Source organism: Ambystoma mexicanum, chromosome 6q (genome assembly GCF_040938575.1).
Source record: "Ambystoma mexicanum isolate Mex_15411 chromosome 6q, UKY_AmexF1_1, whole genome shotgun sequence".
NCBI classification, from domain to species: Eukaryota; Metazoa; Chordata; class Amphibia; order Caudata; family Ambystomatidae; genus Ambystoma; species Ambystoma mexicanum.
Window position 1 is genome coordinate 1,408,175,565 of NC_090937.1, and position 19,010 is coordinate 1,408,194,574.

The following is a 19,010-nucleotide window of genomic DNA, read 5'->3' on the forward strand; positions in this document are numbered from 1 at the left end:
TCTTCATTATCAACGAAAAGATAAAAAAAGAAGGTTACATGTATTTGGTTGTTAATGTAAAGAACACTATTTCTGTGTACATACATGTGATTAGATTTCTTTTCCTCTGAAAAGAATTGAAATGTCTGTTCATAAATGTGGAATAAGATTTGAATTACAGAACTAATAATAAGGAGGCATTTGAATGCGTTTCACTTGGTTTGTGCATTCCCATTTTGAGTTTGATACTAATTACACAGGTTTACACTGTTTAATTGTAATTTACTTGAAGAAAAGTAATTATGGATTACAGTTATTGGAGTGAGAGGTACCAGACACTGTAATACATGTAAAACAACTCATAATAAATATGTTGGATCTGTAAAAAAGAGAATCAATTCAATGTGTTAAATGTGAACGATTAGAACAGCAGTATTGTTGCTAAACCCAATCTTCATGTTTTCTCTTAAAAATGTTACTTGCTTATACCATCAGTAATTGCATAAACAGTCGTTTTACAGCATGAATACTGCATGGAAACAGATTTCAACGATGACAGAATAGATGTTCAAACGTACTCACTTTGCTCCTTGGTCCTAAGTTCTTCTGAATCATTACTTTTTCTTCTTCATCCACCAAAATACCATGGTAGTCATGGTAAGCTACCTCTCCTAAAGAAAGTGCTTCAGGGGAGATTGGCAAGAGGCCACACTTCATTGCAGAAACCTAAAGAGTTCCAAAGTGATATTTTACCATCTACAAAAAAAGCATAAACCAGCCAATCAAATTAAACAAAAACAATACTTTTGTTTTAAAGGAAAATGTGCGTCACCTACCAAGAGACTAACAATCTAGTTCTGTCCGACACCGAGATCTTCTTGCATTGTTTGTGTCATTTCCCTTCACTTTTATTTAAGCAAGTTGGGGTTGGCAGTTGAGTGGAGGTAATGAAACTATTAGCCAAGTAACTTTATCTTTGCCCTAAATGTTGGTCGATCACATAGCAAATAATAGGAAGTTTGCAAACAGACTTGCGTTAAACAGCTCAGTAAAATCTGCTATAGAACCAGCACTTTGGGAAGATTTCTTAAAAAATGTGCAAGGTTAGGCCTAATGATCAACAATGCATATATTTACTTTGAAAAATGTTCTGCAGTAAGTCTAGTGCTTATTTCAGGAGACCAGCCAAATATATATTAAGCAAGCTTGCATTCCTAGGAGTAGACTTACGTTAAAAAAGGTTAACAAGGGGGGGTGTGGCCTGGAGCTCCGGCGATGCAGTCGCTCTTCTAATGGCCTCTGTGGAGCTGCATAGCTGACTTTGGCGAGGTATCAGCGCATCCATCTTCAGGCAGAATGCCTTCTGCAATATAACAAGGTCTGGGGCTACTGCCTGAACGAAACGAAGGTCTGAGCCCCCAGGGAGTCCTGGAACGAGCCTGATGAGCCCTCCGGATCCTCTGCCGTACTCTGCCAAGATATTGAGCGGACCCGGTGGCCCCGTGAGGCCACCCAAGCCCTGCACTGGAGGCACCGCTGACCCTGCGCGGCGTGAGACAGCTGCCTGGTCCCATCGACAGTATAATTGCCCTCTGTCCCTCTTCACTGGGGAAGGGGAACCAACTCTTGGCAGTGGTCCAGCCTCAGACTCTTGGGCCGGGATGGTGATAAGGAAACAGCAAGGGGGCCCTCGAAGCCTCCGGATACATATAACAACCGAAGTGAACTGAGCTGGTATAAAGACCATTCCTGAAGGGACTGCTAAAAAGAGGCGCTCCCCCTACTCTCTCCTGTGGCTACTCTACCCCCAATCCTTACTCTCATTTCCTGGGGCGCCCCGGCCCACATCACAGCCCACCGCTCTTGACTACTTGTTAGGCAGAAACCTGTGCAGTTCCCTTGCAAAAGATTTAAGACTACAGGTGTTTGGCAGTAAAGCCACTTGGTAGCAGTCTGTACCACACAGATTCACTTGGTAGCTGTGGCTGAACAGTCACACTTCCCTTAGGCAGTATATAGAGTATACACAATAGGTACAGAGATACAGTAGCACAAGCAAACACTGACCAGAGTTTTGATGTCAAAGTATATATTTATTTATTTAAAGACACACTTGTAAATTACACTAGCAACAAAGAGGTAAGTAAATTCAGCACACAGTCACTATTATATATATACAACCCTAAGTACTTATTAGACAAGTCTTAATGGGAAACACCACTTATTTTCAGACAGAGGTGAGCGCTTAACATAAGATGGCACTCTAATAAATTATTAAAAAGGGAGGGAAAAAAGGCAGAGTTATGGAAGCACACAAATTTCAATACTTTTAAAAGAACTACAGTAAGGCAGGATAGGCAGAGCTCTACTGGAGAGCAAGGAAGTCAATTGCAAGGCCCATTCTTGGAGAGAGCAAGCAGAAGGGGTCCAGGTTCACACAGTGGGGTTACGCCCAAAGAGTCTTGTAGATAGTTCGCACACAAAGAATCAAATTAAAGTCAGGAAAAGTTAGTTAGGTTGTCCCAGGCCAGCCCAGGTTAGAAAGTCGAACGATCTGTCACAAGGGAAGCCAGGAGGGACACAGTACCTTAAGTGTGAGGGAAGCTCCATCGGGGGCAGTTGTTCCTGGCAGCGGGTGCAAGTCGGTGTTTCGTCCAGAGGAAGAGGAGGTCTCGCCGTGGAGGAAAGATGAAGTTCGTTGCACTGCCAGGGAAGAAACCAGCCGCAGAGTTCTTCAGTTAAAAGGTACTACCCTTCTCTTTGCGGTAGTGGTAAGCCGTGGTATTCCGGTTGCCGGGGTGCTTGGCACGGGCAAGGCGGCCACGAGATGCTCCAGGAAGGTGAAAAGAAGGCAAAACTGGTTATCCCCACCAGTCAAAGGAAGAAGACTCTCCGGACTGGAGATCTCCTCTGTAGTCGGGAAAAGTCGTGAGACGGTTCAGCAGGGCTCCACCGGTGGTGTCGTCGTTGCAGGTCGGCTCAGGCTCTCCCTTCTCGGATTCTTAGGTCCTGTGGCGACTTCTGAAGTTCCAGTCCCCAAAGCCCTGCTTTTATGCAGCAAACCCCCATTCATTCAGCTTAGCTGTCAATCAAACATGCTAAGTGGTGAGCCGGCCGGCTCACCACTTGCGCCAATCACACAAGAGTGCGACTTGAGTTGCCAAGGCAACTCAGTCCAGGGTGCCTAAACCCCCTCCCACACCCCCTGTGGTACCCAGCCAGAGTGGCACCACTTTTGGAGGCTTCTGTGGAGAAGCCCGCCAAAAAGTGGAACAAAGGGCTCGACTTGGGTTGGAGTCACAGTAGAGAACACAAACGCCATTTTAGCATCGAGATCTGTCAAAAAAATACCAACCGGTGAATTAATATTAAATAAATAAAACCGGCGGTATGTTCGAGGCTATAGGAATTAAATAATTAAAGTTGGTAGCCTTGTACAATGGGAAAATCCCATAGAGATATATTCGCGGTCGAATATAAAAAGGAGTATCCACTGCCACCAGCCAAAACTCGATTAGGGGGGACGGAGACATGCCCCCTCGAACAACAGACCCCGGGGCAATCGAATTGCCCCGACCAGTACGTCCACAATATGATGGTTTGTACTGGTTTCTGTTCATAATTTGGGACTAGTAAAGCCAATGGTGACTTTACATTCCCTGGGAGACAGTAGTCAATCCCAGGGTATGGAGTCTATGTTTGGGGGTCGCTACGACACCCCTGGGTTACGGCACGGAGGGTGCTGTTTAACCCACATCAAAAACACATGAGACCCTATGGAGTAAAAGACCCCATAGCCAATAAAACACATGGAAAGACAAAGGAACACCTCAAATCATGTCTAAGAATGGGAGTAAAAGAGTCTCACTCTTAGCAGGAGAAAAAAATAAACCCCAAAAAATCCAGCAAAGCTGCTGGGGGACTCACTAGGTTTGGGAAATTAGCCTTTACAGAGAATTCTCCCTAACACTACTGCTGCACAATAATTTCGCCCACAGGTTCTGAACCAAGAAGAAGGGGGCTCCTACCTCCTCATTGCTTCATCTAGGGGGTGCAGCTCCCGAAATCCTCTGTACCAACGGATAGCGGAGACTGGGGCCCCTCTTGACCCCGGTATAGCTGAGCACAGTGAAGAGGACCAGGACAATAGCCTCACATACCCTTCTTCATCTCAAAAACCACTAAGCTCCTCATTCCATTCATTTGAATTTAAACAGGAGGACCTCGAAAACAGGGTCCAGAGCAATAACCTTCCAATTCGAAGGATTCCAGCCTCAGTCCCAGACAAAGATCTGGCGGAATACGTGGGAGACTTCTTCCAATCCCTGCTTCCACAACTAGACAAACCTCAGCTGCTCCTGGACCACACCCATAGGTGGCACCCGCGTTGCAGGGTAGAATCAGACTCCCACCTCCCCCCGATGTAATAACTAGGGTGCACTTCTACACCACGAAGGGGGCCATTTCAGAAATATGCCACTCTTGGGACAAACTATCCTTTCAAGGTTCTCCCCTCCAGATCTACCAAGACCTCTCCCTCCTCATATTACAAAAGAGAAAATCCCTCAGACCTCTGACTCTCTTCCTTCAGGACCACCAGATCCGATACAGATGGCTGTTCCCAACCAGACTCTCCTGGTGGGGCTGCAATCCAGCTTCAGAAAGCGCAAAGGGCGGGGTGCCTGTCTCCCCACCGAAACCAAGGTGGGCATCCTGGTCGAGGGTGCCGAGGAATGGGAAGAAGAGATGACTTGCATCGGAAGCAGTGGGTTGGGAGAAGCGCTGGACTCCGAGACGCTAAAGGCCTGGTCGTATGGACCTATACCTCCTGTCCGGTGACAACCCCAGACAGTGGAGCTCAGTACCCTCCGTTCTTCTGGGATTACATGCCTCTTTGGCGGTGTTAGGGAGAATTCTCTTATAAGGCTAATTTCCCAACCCTAGTGAGTCCCCAGCAGCTTTGCTGGATTTTTGGAGTTTGTTTTGTTCTCCTGCTAAGAGTGAGACTCTCTTTCTCCCACTCTTAGGCATGATTTGAGGTATGTCTTTGACTCTTTGTGTGCTTATGGGCTATGGGGTTTTCTTTCTGCTCCATAGGGTATCATCTATTTTTTATGTGTGTGTTACACAGCACCCTCAGTGCAGTAACACAGGGGTGTCATAGTGACCCCCAAAAATAGACTCCATACCCTGGGACTGACGACTGTCTCCCAGGGGATATAAAGTCACCAATGACTTTACTAGTCCTAAATTGTGAACAGAACCAGTACAAACCATCATATTGTGGAAGTACTGGAAGGGGTTAAATATATTGCCCCTGGGTCTGTTTTCAAGGGGGCACTATCCAGTCCCCCCTTGTCGAGTTTCTGGCTGGTGGCAGTGGTTATCACACGAAATATTCCACCGGAATATTCTCTATGGAATGTTCCCATTGATTTTAAACGCACCACTTTTTGGTGCAATGCTTAAGATACCGCCGGTTTATTTATTTAATATTAAATTCACGGTTGGGTCTTTTTGCCAGAACCCTTTTCTAAAATGGCGTTCATGTCAGTCTCTGTAACTCTGACCAAGGTCGAGCCCTTTGTTCCACTTTATGGCGGGCTTCTCCACAGAAGAATCCAAAGAGGGAAGAAGCTGAGCCATCTGCAATGACGACACCACCGTGGAGCCCTGCTGCAACGAACTAACCACTTTCCCAACGACAAGAGAAGATCTTCTGCTGGAGAGTCTTTTTCCTCTGAGCTGGTGGGACCAACCAGTTTGCCCTTTTCGCCTTCCAAAGACGTCTTTTGGTCGAATCGCCCGTGCCAAGCACCCCGGCGGCCGGATAGCCAAGCTTCACCACTTTGACCGCAAATAAAAGGAACGCACCTTTTATCGACGATCTCTGCGGCTGGTTTCATCCCTGTGCAGCGCAACGACTCCACGTTTCCTCCTCGACGAGATCCTCTCTTCCCCTGGTCGAAACAACGAACTGCAATCACTGCCAGGAACAACTGCCACCGCTGGAGATTCCTTTCTCTTTAAGGTACTGTGTCCTGCCTGGCCTCCCTTTCTTCGGTCTGCCCAAGGAGACCCTTAAATCCTTGGCTTGCCAACTGGGTTGGCCCCAGACCTTCTAACTTTACCTTCGTGAATCACCCCAACCTCTTTTGAACACTCTGCAAAGACTTTTAGTGCATTTTAAACCGTGTGATCCTGGGGACACTTTTCGCTCCATTTAAAGTGGACCTGGCCTATGAACTTTGGCTCTACAGTATCCCGCAGACCATGATTCCTGGAGCTTCGTTGTGAAGGAGGACGTCTGAAGGGGGTCTGCACCACACAGGTATGAAGCCGGCAGCAGCGACAACGAATTGAAGGTGTGCTCCTTAAAAACAGAAGAGGCTCGGCAGGTGGCTATCCGGACCACTACCGCAGTGTGCAGCGATTTCGACCACGACAGATATCTCTGGCTGAAGAAGATAAGCTGGTTATCCCCACCAGGCTCAAGGGAAGAAGACTCCGGACTGGATCTCCTCTTAGTTGTTGCAGGGTAGATAGCTCAGGACTGCAGCAGGGCTTCACCGGGACGGGGTAGTTGAACAGCTGTCGTTCTCTCTGCTTCTCTTTGGTTCCTTGTAGTTCCAGAGGGGACTCTGACTTCTAGCCCAAGAGACCTGCCTTTTATGCGCAAAACCCCCATTCATACAGCCTGGCTGTCAATCATGCAGCAGGTGGGTTGTCCAGCCGGGACAACCACCTCAGCCAATCGTGGCAAAGTGCGACTTGGGTTTCCTATGATACCCTGTGCAGGGGGTGGCTACACCCCTTCCCCACATTCAGTCTACCGAGACACCCAGTGGCCAAGAGAGGGCTTCTCTGCAGAAGCCCGCCAAAAGACGGTGAACAAAGAAGGCGAAACTAGTTTGCCGCGCAAAGTAAAACACAAGAAGGACTTTAACAAAAAGAAATGGCGAATAAACCCGGAACCAAAAGAAAGACAATTTGGTCAAGCGGGTTTATGCTTAAGGCTGCAAAAATAGCCAAAAGCATTACCACGTTTATGTAATTTAATTGCGGTAGAAAGTTAGGGTAGATACCACTGCCACCAGCCAAGTCTAAATGTTAAAAGAGCAACACAATACTCAGGGAGGTACAGACAGAAAAGGAGTACAGATGAGCCCTTTCCAGTATTCCATGTAAAATGGGGTGTACTGGGTCTGTGGTAAAAGTGACTGTAAAGTAAATGGCAACTTTACTTTTCTCTGGGGGACAGTAGTCGGCCCCAGCGAAATGGAGTCAGAGGGAAGTCTGAAAGACAACCCTGGGTTACTACACTAAAGGTGCTGTGTAATCCATACAAGAACAGGGGCACCTGGGGTGGTGTGCTCCAGTGCCCAAGATCACACAATGTAAAACACATAGGCCAAAACACATGTAAGGGTGGAAAAAGGATGTACACTCTTACCAGGTGGAAAAAATAAACTCCAGAAATCCAAAAAAGCTGCTGGGGGACTCACTAGGTGAGGGAAATTAGCCCTAGAAGGAGAATTCTGCCTAAGACCGCATTTGGGGTGTTGGGAACACCCGCTGCTCCATGTACATCCTCTTCATCAATAGACCATCATCTGTAGCAATACACTACCTTTGGGTGCACAGTGCAAAAGGTGTGCAGCAATAGTGCTTTACATCGCAGACAGGACAGTGCTGATGCATTTAGGACAGCCAACTAAGACAAATTATGTAAGGATCTTGTGGATTTCATCTCTTACTTAATGCTGTTACAGAAGAACCAGTTCTGCACATCCTTAGCAGAAGAATATTTTGACATAGTTGCAATGGATGTAAGCCTGTTGCTTAATGTCTGCAGGAATGCCTGACTCATTAAATACTGGAAGTTCTGCTTAAATTCAGGGAGCACCCTTTTGATGGACACTGGTTGTTTCATCCCTCCGTGGGGAATGGATGTCCAAGGAGATGTCTAATAAAATAACTGCCAAATCATTATCAGCTATCAATGAAATGGGCAACTTTTAAGCTTTTGTCTTACTTCCAAAACAGCGAAAGATGATGAATCTCAAGGGCTCAAGGGCAATCAGGCTGCAGGGCAGAGATAGGAGGGATTCTACAGCTTGTTGCCCTCATAGGAAGAGGCAGAAAACATCAACAACCCCCCATTTCTGTTGCAGACCAGCAAAATGCATTCTTGGGCTGTTGGTGCACACCTATTGGATGCACAGTTACCCTTCATCTTTCAGGCTTGCATAAAATCAAGAGACTTCTCAAGCATCTTGATGGTTGTAGTGACTGTAAGCTTAATCTCCTCATTCCATCATTCCAACAATAACTTTACTCAAGTGAGTAAATTGCCAAGGTCCTTTCAATCAATGCCATAATGCAAGTCTCTCCATCTCTTCATTGGACACTGCATAGGGCATCTAGTAATTCTGCTTTGCAATAACAAGTAAGTGGACGAGGGCATGGAGAACTCTCCCATTCTTTTGACTCTCCAGGAGATGGAGTCTTCCGAGTTAAGTGGATTTCTTTTTGGTTTGAGAGCAGCTCCCAGGTCTTCCCCAAACTGGCTTCTGCTGTGGTGGCATAACTAAGACTTCAAAAGGTTGGGACAGGGATGTTGCACCTACCTATATTTCAGCTATTGGTTCATCAGTGCTGCTTCTCCTGCGGCACTGCTTGCCTCACCACCGATTAAACTGGGTTTGGTTTTCACATTGGGCCTATCGGTCTATTTCAGGAATCACATGATTCCCCTTTAAGCTGCAACCTCCATTCCAATGCTTTATTCCTAGTCCAACCTTGGGTCAATCCACTCCCCTTGACCCACCTTTCTGTTCTTGCATGTGCACCTCACAGACTCTAGACTACATATACGCAGCACAACAACCTTCAGCGAATTACCCTCTTCTCCCTGGTCTGTAACCTTCTGTCTGAGTCAAGTACATGTTAAGGTGACGCGGACGAGGCACAGGGTTATGACCAAGGCATCCGTATGCTTTCTGCCAAACTTCTGCTCAGCCCCATCATATGATCACCTGTCACACTTTTCTCTAATATTTGTTTGCGTTCCTTGCAGTTTTCAAGTGCTGTTGAGATTACTGCAGACCCTTTGGGTTTGCTCCGTTTCTGTTTTTCGTTATCCCCATCCTGTGTTTGACTTCACAGGCTGATGGAGGGCAGGGGCCATCCCCCATCATGCCTCTCTCCCCACTTGGAACACGTTCCCCACGTTGCCCTCTCCACCCAGCTCTTAAGCCTCATGCTCCCACTCACTTTTTGTTGTCACCACTTGAACTTGGCCTCTCTTCTGGTATGTGAGTGGAGGGGGTGGGGTACAACGGCATAATCGCCTCCGGCTCCATGTCTCCCAACCATTTCAGTCTTCCTTCCTCTCCACTGTTATCCAAGACGAGTGAGCCGAGGTTGCCACACGTCCTTGGCAGCATGCAGAGCTTCCTCTGGCCCGTCTATACATTCACCTCAATTAAGGGGTTCTTGTTGCCATCAAAGTCCAGGGGAGGAAGATGGAACTCTTCCGAAGATTGAATTTTACATTTATGGATGAAGGTGGACTGAGAACACATGCACCAGGAGGCCATTTTAACCTCGCCACCTGGTGGTCTCCGAAAAACCTGTTTATTAAGACCATTACAAACTCAGCACAGGTATTTGACATTGCCCTTAATCGCGAATAATCAGCAAAAATAAGCTTCATATCCACAGGCATGCTAATCACCTCTTTTTGGGCTTTATTCACTTGCACTTTTTTATACATGCATAGAACTCCACCCCTGTGGAACTGGAGTGCATTCTTTTGGATCCCCCACTCCAATGGGTTAACACTCTGTTGTCTAGTTGTCCTCAATTTTTATAGTATTGACGGCCCCTCCTTGGACCGCGCTAACAGATCCTTTACTCAGAACTTATACAGTGGGCACTGCTTGATTTCCATGGATGTTGCTGGTAGAAGTACAGCATGCAAAACGCTGCTGACGCTGTGTGCCTCCCCTCTCCCGACAGCCATCAAATGCCCATCCTAGATTATTTGAGGTCTGCTATGCAGGTAAGCGAGTTTGGGGTTAGTTGAGTGGGAGGGCAGAGTGATCTCAGAGGAGGATTGGGAGAGTGCTGCAGGTTGTGCAGACGTGTGATAAAGCTTGATGCAGCGGCATGGGGTGAACAGGCACCCGGTTCCTCTTGTATAGTAATAGTTCTTAAGCTTAGTGTTCACTATGCTTGCAGCCGTGAACCACTTTGGGGTATATTGCAGCTGTGCTGTGCTGCAAAATAAAGTATATGGTCTGGTTGGTAGCTGGACTCGTGCATTGTTGATGTTCAAACTAATCCTGATTTTCAAATCGGTCAGATCATCTTCCTGCTTTGTTTCCATAGGTCCCTTTAGGTTCATCCAATCCAGGTCTACCCAACATGCTTTTAAACATAACCCGATTGAGGAGTATAATGCAGTCTTGTATTTTAAACCAATGCACGGTGGCAACAAGATACATTTCAAAAGAACACATTATTCGTAATTTAGTGATCCCTTTCTCCACACCCCCCATCCCTCCCCTTAGTCTGCCAGCCAGGGCCAAAGTCTCAACAATTTGTGTCCTCTGCCTCTATTTTGGCTTCCTCTCCCCCTCGGGGAGCCCCCGGCGCCCAGGACCCTCCTGGCCCCTTGAGGTTTATCAGTTAAGGCTGGAAATTTCTGGGAACGGGGTCCAAGCGGTGTAGAAGTCCGGCTCTGGCTGCCATTACTTTCTCTGCGATCAATATGTCCCATATTTTCCTCCACCAATGGGCCATGAGGGGTCCTTCAGCGGATTTCTAGAAGCGGGCGACCACTATTCTCCCCGCCAGGAGACACTGGGTCAGCAGTTTGGCCCTTTTTCCGGATCTCGGATAGATCCCTGGAACCGGGGCTCCCTAGAGAATGGGCTCAGGCTCCAGCGGGATTACTGCTTGGGTAATCCTTTCAATGGTGGCTAGGCATTGTTTCCAGTACTGTTGTGCCTTTGTGCATGCCCACCACATGTGGAAGAAGGAGCCTAGTTGACCACAGTCTCCAGCAGGCAGTGCCCGGTTCATGCGATTGTGATGAAGCCTAAGAGGGGAGGGGGCAATAGCAGCGTAGCAGAATTTTGTAGGCACACTCTCTATTGGTGATGCAGGAGGACGATGAATGCGTCCGTGTCCATATGTCCCCCCAAGATTGTCCTCCATGGGATGTCCCAGGTCTGCCTCCCACTGTGCCATAGGGTCTTCGAGGCAAGAAAGTCTCCCAGGAAGCGTTTGTATAAGGTGGAAATCCTCCCCTGGGCCGAGAGTTCTTTGAGGATCAGTTCGAGTGAAGTAGGAGTGTGTGTCACTGCCTGAAGAGATTGAGGGTGAGAACACCAGTGGCAGAGCTGGATGTAGGAGAATCTGTCCCTTTCCTTAAGCTGAAAGGTCTCCTTACATTGTTCAAAAGTACGGGGCAGGCCCCCGCAATCTAGTTTCTGAAGTTCCGTGGATTTGGCCCGTGTGAGAACCCCGGGTTATGGAAAACCGGGGAAAAGGGACCAAGACCTCTCGGGATCCCCTTGCGCCGCAAGGCCCAATACCAAATGTATAGGGTGTGTTTAGTAGATGATGATAATCCCTCCCATCGCCGCAGCAGTGGGGGCGGTATGTGTGGAAGAAAGCACAGGGGGAGGGATAAGCGGGATTTTTCTAATTCCACCCGTCTAGGGCATCCGGTGGCTATAAGCCACGCCTCGGTGTGCGCTAGTTGCCTGATAGCTCCGCAGGTCAGGGACTCCCAGTCTGCCTAGCCTTGCATTACCAAACATTGTTACTTGGGAATCCTAGCCCTTTTCCCCTCCAGATAAACCGGAGCATTTTCTTCTGTAGACCGCGTAGTGCGGGCAGCAAGATTGCAACAGGCAAGGACATGCAAGTATACAGAAATCTGGAGAGGAGGTTCATTTTTCAGACTGTAATACGCCCCATTAGCGAAATTTCCTGCAACGCCCATTGCTTCAGGTCGTCCTCTAGCTCTTTAAAGAGCAGGGGGAAATGTACACAATATATTTCCTTTGGGCTTGCAGGAACCTGAACCCCTAAGTAGGGGATCGCCTTCTCTTTCCATTGAATAGGGCACAACAGGACCAAGGACTCTCGTTCGTCCAGAGTGAAGCCTATCCCCAGAGCCACAGATTTATCGAAGATGATGGAGATGACTGTGATCTTCCCATAATAATCTATTTTGGAGAGAGCGTGCCTTAGCGAGGAATCAGCTCCTGAAATGGTAAGCAATACATCGTCCGCATACAGGGCTATTTTATGTTGGGAGGGGCCAACCTCGAGGCCGTTAATGCTGTTATTCAGTCTGATCTTTTGGGCAAAAGTTTCCATGATTAGTGCATATACGAGCGGGGATAGCAGGCATTCCTGCCTGGTCCCACAAGTTAGGGGGATTGGGCTTGAAAGGGAGCCATTAATCCTTAGGAAGGTTTTCGGGAACTTACAATTGGCCAGGACCATATTCTGGAACTCTGGTCCAAATCGGAAAGCCTCTAGGGTGAGACGCGTAAATGCCCAATCAACTCTATCAAACGCTTTGGTAGTGTCCAGGGCTATCAATACCTACCTCCGAGAGTCTTGGGAGGCGAGATCTACTAGATCCAGAGCTCTGCAAATATTATCCCATGCAGATCTATTTTTAATAAAGCCGGTTTGGTCAGGATGAATTATGTCTGGCAGTATGTGTGAAAGGTGGTTAGCGAGAATTTTGGAATAAATATTGGCATCTATATTTAGTGGTGCAATCGGTCTGTAGGAAGCAGGGTCCCTCCCCGGTTTAGGTAGGAGAACGGTGATTGACTCTTGCATAGAGGGGATTACAGTGCCCATTTCCCTAAAGGAGTTGAAAAGCACGACCAAGGGGGTAATCATTTGGGGCCTGAAGATCTTATAAAATCTGGTGGAGTATCCATCAGGGCCAGGGGCACAGGATTTAAGAGATTTTAGGGCGTTATGGCTCTCACCTGAGATCGGAGTGTCTAGGCTATCCTGGACTGAGTCCTTCAGCTGGGGGAGCGCCGCCTTCTGCAGGTATTCTTTCTGTTCATTCTGGTCCCGTGGTGGCGCAGTCATCACCTGAGCCAGGTGGTTCGCCGCTAGCCGCTGCTTTTCTTTTTCGGCGTTTTGTATCACGCCCTGTTGGTCTTGCAGCCCAACGATTGTGTTGCTCCTCTTTGCTTTAGCTAGTTTAGCCACCAGCAATTTATTTGCTGTGTTGTTCCTAGCGTAGTAAAATTGCTTGGCTTTAGGCAATAGTTGTGCCGTATGTTCGGCGTAGTGGGCCTCTAGCCTCTTCCGCGTGATGCGGATGGCTCGTTGCGTCTTTGGGGACCAGCCTTTTTGCTTATGGGTCTTCTCTGCTTCCCGAACTTCCTCTTCGAGGATCAGTCTACTCCTGTGGTACGCTACTCCCTGCGCAATCAGTTCCCCCGAATCACAGCCTTCATAGCGTCCCAACTGTTTGCCGGGGAGGTATCTTTGCTTGGATTTTCCCTAAAGAAATTCTTAATTGTCGTCGCAATCGTGTCTCTTAGCGGCATATCGTTGAGCATTGGGTCATACAGGGTCCATCTGCGTTGTGGGTTAGGAGTTGGCTCATGTGCTCGGATTTCCAGAGTTATCGGAGCATGGTCAAATAAGATCCTCAAGCCTATGCACACAATATTGACGTAAGCGAATACATGTGGGGACGTCAGAAGGAGGTTGATCCTTGAAAAGGTTCTCTGAACATAAGAGTAGAAAGAAAAGTCCTTCTCAGTGGGATGGAGCACCCGCCACGAGTCCACCACTTCCAGAGTCCTGAAAAGGCGTAGGAGGCCAAGTGCGAGATTGAAGTCCCTAGGGGAAGGAGGGTTCGATTTGTCCCTTGTGGGGTCTGGCGCCCCATTGAAGTCCCCTCCAATTACAATTTGACCCTCTGAGAAGGGTGGGGCGGTAGTGCCCAGTGATTACATAAAAGGCGGTTTGTCCATCATTGAGGGCGTACACTGAGATGAATGTGTATAATTGTTCCAGCAGTAGGCATTTGACTGCCACATATCAGCCTTCGGGGCATAGTTTTGTTTCCAGAATCTGAGGGTTCAACCCCTTCACAAAAAGGATCGCTGCCCCCCCACCTTTCTTGGTGGCGCAGAGGCCAAGTATTGAAGTGGGAAGTGACTAGAACGTAGTTGTCCAAATTCTATTGGTAGTAGGTGAGTCTCTTGTAGTAAGACCACTGCCGCATCTTCATCCTGGAGCTTCTGCATGATAGATTTATGCTTGGCTGGAGAGTTCAGCCCTCTGATGTTGAGGGAGACAAATCTCAGGGTTCGATGTTCTTGGATAGGGTCCGAGGCCACCATAGCATGCGGGTGGGGGTGATTGGGATAAGTGCGAGTTAGCCATCATATCGGGGAATCAATAGCTGCGTGCCATCCTGCCTTTGGGATTTTAACCCAGGCCTTCAACGGGCGGTTGGAACTTTAACCGGTGGGGGGGTGCGTTGTTTTGGGTTCGGCACCTCCCCTGGCCAACCGGGCCAAATGGATGCCCTCCGCCAACCTGGCTGGTGCAGAGAACAAGAACTGTGCTTCATTCCAAGGACTCATGGATGGACTGTACCTTGGAAATGGGCATGAGCCACGGGCGGCCCGCTGCAAATGTCTGTAGTTTCATGTTTCGGAGTCGGCGAAATCCCGCCTGTTAGGCAGAATCCTGTGCAGTTCCCTTGGGGAACACTGCAAAAAGATTAAGACTACAGGAGTAAGCAGTAAACCCAATTGGTAGCAGTCTGCACCACCCAGATTTACCTGATAGCTGTGGCTGAGCAGTCAGACTTCTCTCAAGAAGAGTAGAGCAGAATATAGAGTATACACAATAGGGCTAAAAACACAGTAGAGCAAACAAACACTGACCAGAGCTTTGTATAAAAAGTATATAATTATTTATTTAAAACACACTTAAGGCAATATACTAGCACTCTAAATCAAAAGCAAGTTAAAACACAGTCAGGTAAGGTAAAGTATACACACCTCCCTTAATAACTATTAGACAAGTCAGAGTTAAAACACCACAATTTGTTAAACAGATGTGAGCGCCTAACTTGATGGCACTCCAATCGTTCAGTTAAAGGGAGAGAGAAAGGCAGAGCATAGAAATAAAACAGGTCGCAACACTTTTAGGAGTTCTCAGCAAGGGAATAAAAGGCAGTAGATACTGTAGAGCCAAAGTTCATAGGCCAGGTCCACTTTAAATGGAGCGAAAAGTGTCCCCAGGATCACACGGTTTAAAATGCACTAAAAGTCTTTGCTTTTACTGCCAGGGCACCAGCTGCACCATTGGAATAAGATACTGTGTTCTGCTCGAGGAAACAGGGTGAATCCCCGTTCTTCATCTTCAAGGCTTGCCCTTGTCTTCCCTCCTTCTTATAACTTTTGCTTCCGAACATTGACAATATCAAAGTACTCTTGGTTATGCTGAATCGTGAACTGTCTAACGTGTGATCTTCGGCAACAGGCCTCCGGTGTCACTTAAACCTGGCTCCGGCCCTTTGACTTTTGAACTCCGGTTTCTGAGTGTTTCTCGATCTTGTCTGCCTAACCTAAATATTGCCTGAGGATTTTTGCCCCCAACTCCCTCTGGGTATCTCAGGTGCTAAGTGTGTTTTGGCCCCGGTAGCATTTCATGTAACGGATACGCGTTTATTTAGTAGACCGAACTGTCAAAAAGTTATCGCAACCGTATCCGCGGTATCGTGTTTTGTTCATAACACCGGTTCATTCAAACACAGGGTACTTACCTTGAGACATACTGTACAAAGTGAATTGGTTAATCGTAGTATATTTAACGTGTGGTTTTGTTTAAAGTTTAATAGACGTGTTGTGTTTATAACTGACGGTTTAAAAATAAATGTACTTTTTCTACCCTAAAACCTTAAGTCAGTGTTTGCTCGAGTCACAGTAATTGTGGTCCCTTTGTGTAATCTCTGCTACTGCTCATATACTCTTGAGATAAGCATGGCTGCTCTGCTACTGCTACCACTATAACTTAGTAGTACAGGCTTGTACCAAACCTGTGGTCTTAATTGTGGGTAGTGGTCCCTAAGGGCACTGCACAGGATTCTGCCTAACAAGCGGCCAAATAGAAAATGGAATGCTGCAATGGTTTTGATGCAAGGAATAGCTCCTCCTCTTGTATAAGCCACAAATTCAATTCTAGCCTCTTACTGATGGGTCTAACCCACTGCATCTAACCAAGAATGTCCTGCGCTCTGAGGCCATCTGGTTGTAGGAGAATCCCATCTTAACTGGTAGAAAAGTCACCACATTAGTAAGAACCCTCAATTCAACTAGAGGGACCAACCCCTAGAGTAACATTGTCAATTATCAGGAAATTATTTGTTGAATGATGGCAAGGCTTCCATATCACCCCACCCACGGAAATGCTGCATTAGTCCATGCCATGCCAGGGCCCACTAGGGCCAATGGCACATGCAGCAGTGGAACAAGTGGTGATCATACTGATTGAGAAACACTAGAGGACATGCTGGTAGAAAGGGACAAGGCGATGGCATCACTTCCTTCGTAGACTGCATGGAAATGTTCTTCACAGTAAGGGCCTTCATGTAGTATTTAGTACATTAGTAGGGGCTATTACTGAGTGTCTTAAGGTCTTGTGGCCCTTTTCATCAGTATATGTCCCGATGGACGGCTTTGTATGCACAAAGCTGAAATAGGACACGCCTTTGAAGGCCTGGATGACTGATGGGGGAGGTCAGAAGGAGACAGACCAGTTTTTGGCAGGTTTAACAAGTGATTCATTTAAAGTATAATAAAATAGACTTTCTATTCCTATTCTAGGAGTTTCCATAGCTAACAAAACTAACTAGGGTGCTCGAAGTCAAAAGTGAAGTCCAAAAAGTAAAAAGTCTGTCCTCTGTCTCAAAGCTAATCTATACTGGCCCTAACACTAAAATGAAATAACAAAAAGTCCAGAACAAGTAGATGATTTTTAAATAGTTCTTGGCTATTTCTTGGCTTAACATCTTCAGTTCTTCCCAGGCACTTGTCCACCTTTCTGGCACCCCTTTTCTTTCTGTAGAAAAACTTCATCTCCACACTGCGTTTGGGTTTTGATCCCTTCGTACTTTGATTTTGTGAAGTGTTTCTTTAAAAGTTCCCTTTCTCCAATAATTTTGGGGAACTGAAATTCCTTGATCTTGGTTCTCTGTATTCCTCTAGTTCCTTACTTCCTCTTGAACAACATGTTTCATATCAAAATTCTCTTGGTCTGATAAACCTACTTTCTCTTTGGGATGATTATAGCAGCCCAACCAACTGTATTTGTTCCTTTGTTCAGTTCCTGTCTTGTTGTAATGAGTAAGAAGGGTTCCACTGGGATTCTTCTCCTTCACCCTTCACTGAGATGAGTAAACCGAGTCCTGTAGTTATTCTTACTCTCATGGATATTTGTAGATTCACTGGGATAAGTTGGATGAGTAGGCGGAGTGTGCTCTGGGTCCCCCGTATTCCCTCCCTGGTCTACCACCACTGCTGTGTCCTTCTTGCTCACAGGCTAGCATCACCAGATTTTTCTGCAGTATCGGGGTTAGACTGATTCAGAACAGCTCCTGTGTTTACCCCGAATCTTCTTGGTTCTTTCTCGCGGCTTCGTGCACCAACGCTGTAGCGGTCGTGGCATGTTTCTGGACTAGACAGTCCACCCCCCACGGGTCATGCCACCGCTCACTCGGTTCTCCTCTCAGGGTTTTCTTCCCCTGCATGGCTCAGCTGTCTGCTCTCTCCATGCCGCCTGGTTTTTCCCACTTGCCTGACCTTCCCGACAGAGGATTTTTTGATTCTCAGCAGCTTCTGCCTCCTCGCTGATTTGGACTTCTCGGGTTTCACAACTCTTCCAGTGGAGTATTAAAGTCCTTTATCTCTTTTTGTAGAGCATTCTCCCTTGCTTGTTCGTTCTTCATCGTCACAGTTTGGTTGGCATCCAACCATTGATCGATCGGCCTTACTTGCTTACCTCTCTTCTTCCCAGTATTTTTATCAATTGTTTCTTCAACTTGAGTGTTGGGCCTAATATTACAATAACAAACAGTGACTTGTTCTGATGAACTTCTCTGAAGCCTGGATGTTAATGGATGTTAATGTCGGCCCACCAGAAAGGGTTGCAGGGAGTCCCTCGATGGAAAGGGAGTCCATGTACCCAAAAGTCTCTCCCCGTCAGCTCCCGCATACCGCGGTATTAGCATACTTGATCGTGGCCCAATTGACCATTTCCGAATTTGCCAATTCTTCAGGAAGTTTGGTAAATTTTGATTAGATATGGATGTGGGGTGGGGTAAGGGAAGAAGGTAAGGTGATGGGAGTGGGGGGGCGTGGGCTCTCCCCCCGCATTTTGAACAAAAAACAAACAAAAACAATTTGGTCAATTCGGAAACGGGCAATTCTTTTCGATCAAACAGTCCTAAACCCATACCGCCACCCCTAGGGGGAATGTTGTGTAACCGTCTCACCTCCCTAATCTCACAAGGAAAGGCTCCCCCTGGGGAGAAGTGATTGACCAATCCGTCTTCCAGGAGAATTCCAGCCTAGAAGAGCAGCTGAAGCTCGGCCCACGGCTGCCTAATAACTCAGTTATTCCTCACCTGAAAACATCTCTTCAGGTGCAGATGACAGACTCCACTGTGGAAATGGAAGTCAACATTCCAGTGGGGTGTGTAAGAAAGGCATGGTATCCAACAGTGAAGACAGGCACAAGTGATCACAGTTCAAGGGTGTTTATTGAACTTCAATGGGTTGGATGAACATCTATCAAACCCTAAATCTAAAGATGGGAGCAAGCTACAACCATCAAAGTAAAAATAATAGTCCTAGCGGAGTCCTGTCAAAATAAAAAGGGCCTATACTAATAAACCTAGAGTGATTGCGGGTCTGATACATAGCGATCAGACAGGTTTTATTCCAGGCTGA

General features: G+C 47.1%; 1 protein-coding gene across 17 annotated transcripts in view; it reads right to left on the minus strand.

Moving 5' to 3' along the window:
* LOC138516732 (alpha-adducin-like) overlaps window positions 1–19,010 on the minus strand; it is a 1,440,750-nt gene that overhangs the window by 825,263 nt on the left and 596,477 nt on the right. For all 17 annotated transcript variants that reach the window (XM_069632078.1, XM_069632071.1, XM_069632077.1 and 14 more), the window contains exon 7: window positions 562–705. In XM_069632078.1, coding sequence (XP_069488179.1) covers window positions 562–705 — 144 coding nt within the window. The remainder of the gene's footprint in view (window positions 1–561; window positions 706–19,010) is intronic.